Raw genomic sequence first — 2,500 nt, forward strand, 5'->3', positions numbered from 1 at the left:
CAGAAAAGGGAGCTGCCTTATTCATCGCCATGGCCGCTATGAGGTGAGTATTAATATGGAAATGTTATTATTATGCTTCAAACAACACGTTATTTATCACTCAAGGCAAATAATATACTTGTACCCCTTATAGAATCACTATTACAACTACTATTTCTACAACTAATATTGATATAATGGTAAAGATAATTAAAATAAAAATAATCTTGTTAACAATAAAAGTAATAACATTAATGATAATAATAATAGTATTACGAAAGCAACAATGATAATAATGATAATAATAACAAAAATAGTATCAACACTACCACTACTACTCCTACTACAAATAACAATAACAAAGATAACACCTAACCCCACAAAACCACGCCCCTACGATCACAAATCAAAATAAACATACAATCTATCTCAACCCCATTAAACCTCTTATAAAAAAAATAATAATAAAAAAAAAAAGCTCCCATCTATTCCAGGCGTTTGAATGTCGTTTGGTCCCGAAGATGGCGAGCGATCGTGTGGTGTGGCTTGTGCCTGCTGTGTCTCTCGGCCGTGTTGCTGAGGGATGCGCTGCCCTATCTCCTGCCGGCGCTCTCGGATCACAGGTTGGTTGGTCTTCGTGGGCGGGGAGAAGCTGGTTGGTTGGCTGGTTGTTTTTTTAGTCTTTTGTTTTGAATGGAGGAGGTTTTTGGGGTTTGTCTTGGTTTGGTTGGTTGGTTGATTGGTTGGTTGGTTAATTGGTTAGTTGTTTTATCAATTGATTGGTTGGTTGATTGGTTGGTTGGTTAATTGGTTAGTTGTTTTATCAATTGATTGGTTGGTTAATTGGTTTATTGAGTGATTGGTTGGTTAATTGGTTTATTGAGTGATTGGTTGGTTAATTGGTTTATTGAGTGATTGGTTGGTTAATTGGTTTATCAATTGATTGGTTGGTTAATTGGTTTATCAATTGATTGGTTGGTTAATTGGTTTATTGACTGATTGGTTGGTTAATTGGTTTATCAATTGATTGGTTGGTTAATTGGTTTATTGACTGATTGGTTGGTTAATTGGTTTATCAATTGATTGGTTGGTTAATTGGTTTATTGACTGATTGGTTGGTTAATTGGTTTATCAATTGATTGGTTGGTTAATTGGTTTATTGACTGATTGGTTGGTTAATTGGTTTATCAATTGATTGGTTGGTTAATTGGTTTATCAATTGATTGGTTGGTTAATTGGTTTATTGACTGATTGGTTGGTTGATTGGTTTGTTGATTGATTGGTTGGTTAATTGGTTTATTAATTGATTGATTGGTTTGTTGATTGGTTTGTTGATTGATTGGTTGGTTAATTGGTTTATCAATTGATTGAATGGTTGGTTAATTGGTTTATCAATTGATTGAATGGTTGGTTGATTAATTGGTTCATTGGTTATTTGGTTACTTGGTTGGTTGGTTACCTTAGGTAGTTGCTTGATTGGCTGTTTGGTTGTTTAGTTACTTGGTTATTTGTTTACTTGTTTTTTCTCAGCTTGGGTAATTAGTTTCTTAACAAGATTACGCATACGAAATACCGACGAACTTTTAGGATAATTTTTTAGTGGTGAACAAAAAATGTAGATTAAGAATAGTTTTTTGGTTGACTTAAATTTTTCGAATAAACTGAGGGTCATGAGGGTAGATTATCAATAAATTTTAGGATAGATGGGATAGATTAACCCTCAACGAAAGGGTAAATGGATAATTTTTTAGGGTATGTTAAGGTTGATTTTTTTTAAAGATTAAGTGTATATGAGAGTCTTCTATCATCACTTTTATCATTATCATTCTTGTTTTCGTTATGTTATCATCATCATCACTATTATTATCAGCATTGATATTTTTTTATGATGATTATTATTACCATTAGTATTATTGTTATCATCATTTTTATTATTGTTATTATTATTATCATTATCAGTTATTATCATCCTCATTATTATTATTGTTACTATCATTATCATTATAACTATTATTATTGTCATCAATGATAATGATAATAATAACCATAATAATAATAATAATAATAATCATAACTATAATAATTCATTCCGGAAAAGCACGCCCACACCCCTATCCGAAACGCCCACAGAGTCACTCGCTGGATGCCACGCCCTTCGAGTGCCTGGGTTGATCAAAGTGAGTGCACCAGAAGTCACGCCCAAACCCTAGAGGCCGAGCTGCTATGACGTCACTTGAAGGGGGTGTTTCGTTGCACATTTTGTTCCTGAAGATTGACTTTAGTAACGCCCCTCTCTCTCTCTCCATATATATATATATATATATTATATATATATATATATATATATATATATATATATATATATATATATACATATATATATATATATATATATATATATATATATATATATATATGTAAGTATGTATGTATATGTATGTATATATATATATATGTATGTATGTATGTATATATATATCCTCTCTCTCTCTCTCTCTCTCTCTCTCTCTCTCTCTCTCTC

General features: G+C 31.8%; 1 protein-coding gene across 1 annotated transcript in view; it reads left to right on the forward strand.

Annotated features, from left to right (window-relative positions):
- The window catches only part of LOC122265733 (uncharacterized), a 10,328-nt gene that overhangs the window by 230 nt on the left and 7,598 nt on the right, over positions 1-2,500 (forward strand). The window contains exons 1-2 of the mRNA XM_086555957.1: positions 1-43; positions 474-602. The exon at positions 1-43 is cut by the window's left edge and continues 230 nt beyond it. Coding sequence (XP_086412083.1) covers positions 30-43; positions 474-602 — 143 coding nt within the window. The 5' untranslated portion in view covers positions 1-29. The remainder of the gene's footprint in view (positions 44-473; positions 603-2,500) is intronic.

The sequence above is a fragment of the Penaeus japonicus genome, unplaced genomic scaffold (assembly GCF_977035675.1).
Source record: "Penaeus japonicus unplaced genomic scaffold, GWHDUDI00000001_assembly GWHDUDI00000031, whole genome shotgun sequence".
Taxonomy (NCBI): Eukaryota; Metazoa; Arthropoda; class Malacostraca; order Decapoda; family Penaeidae; genus Penaeus; species Penaeus japonicus.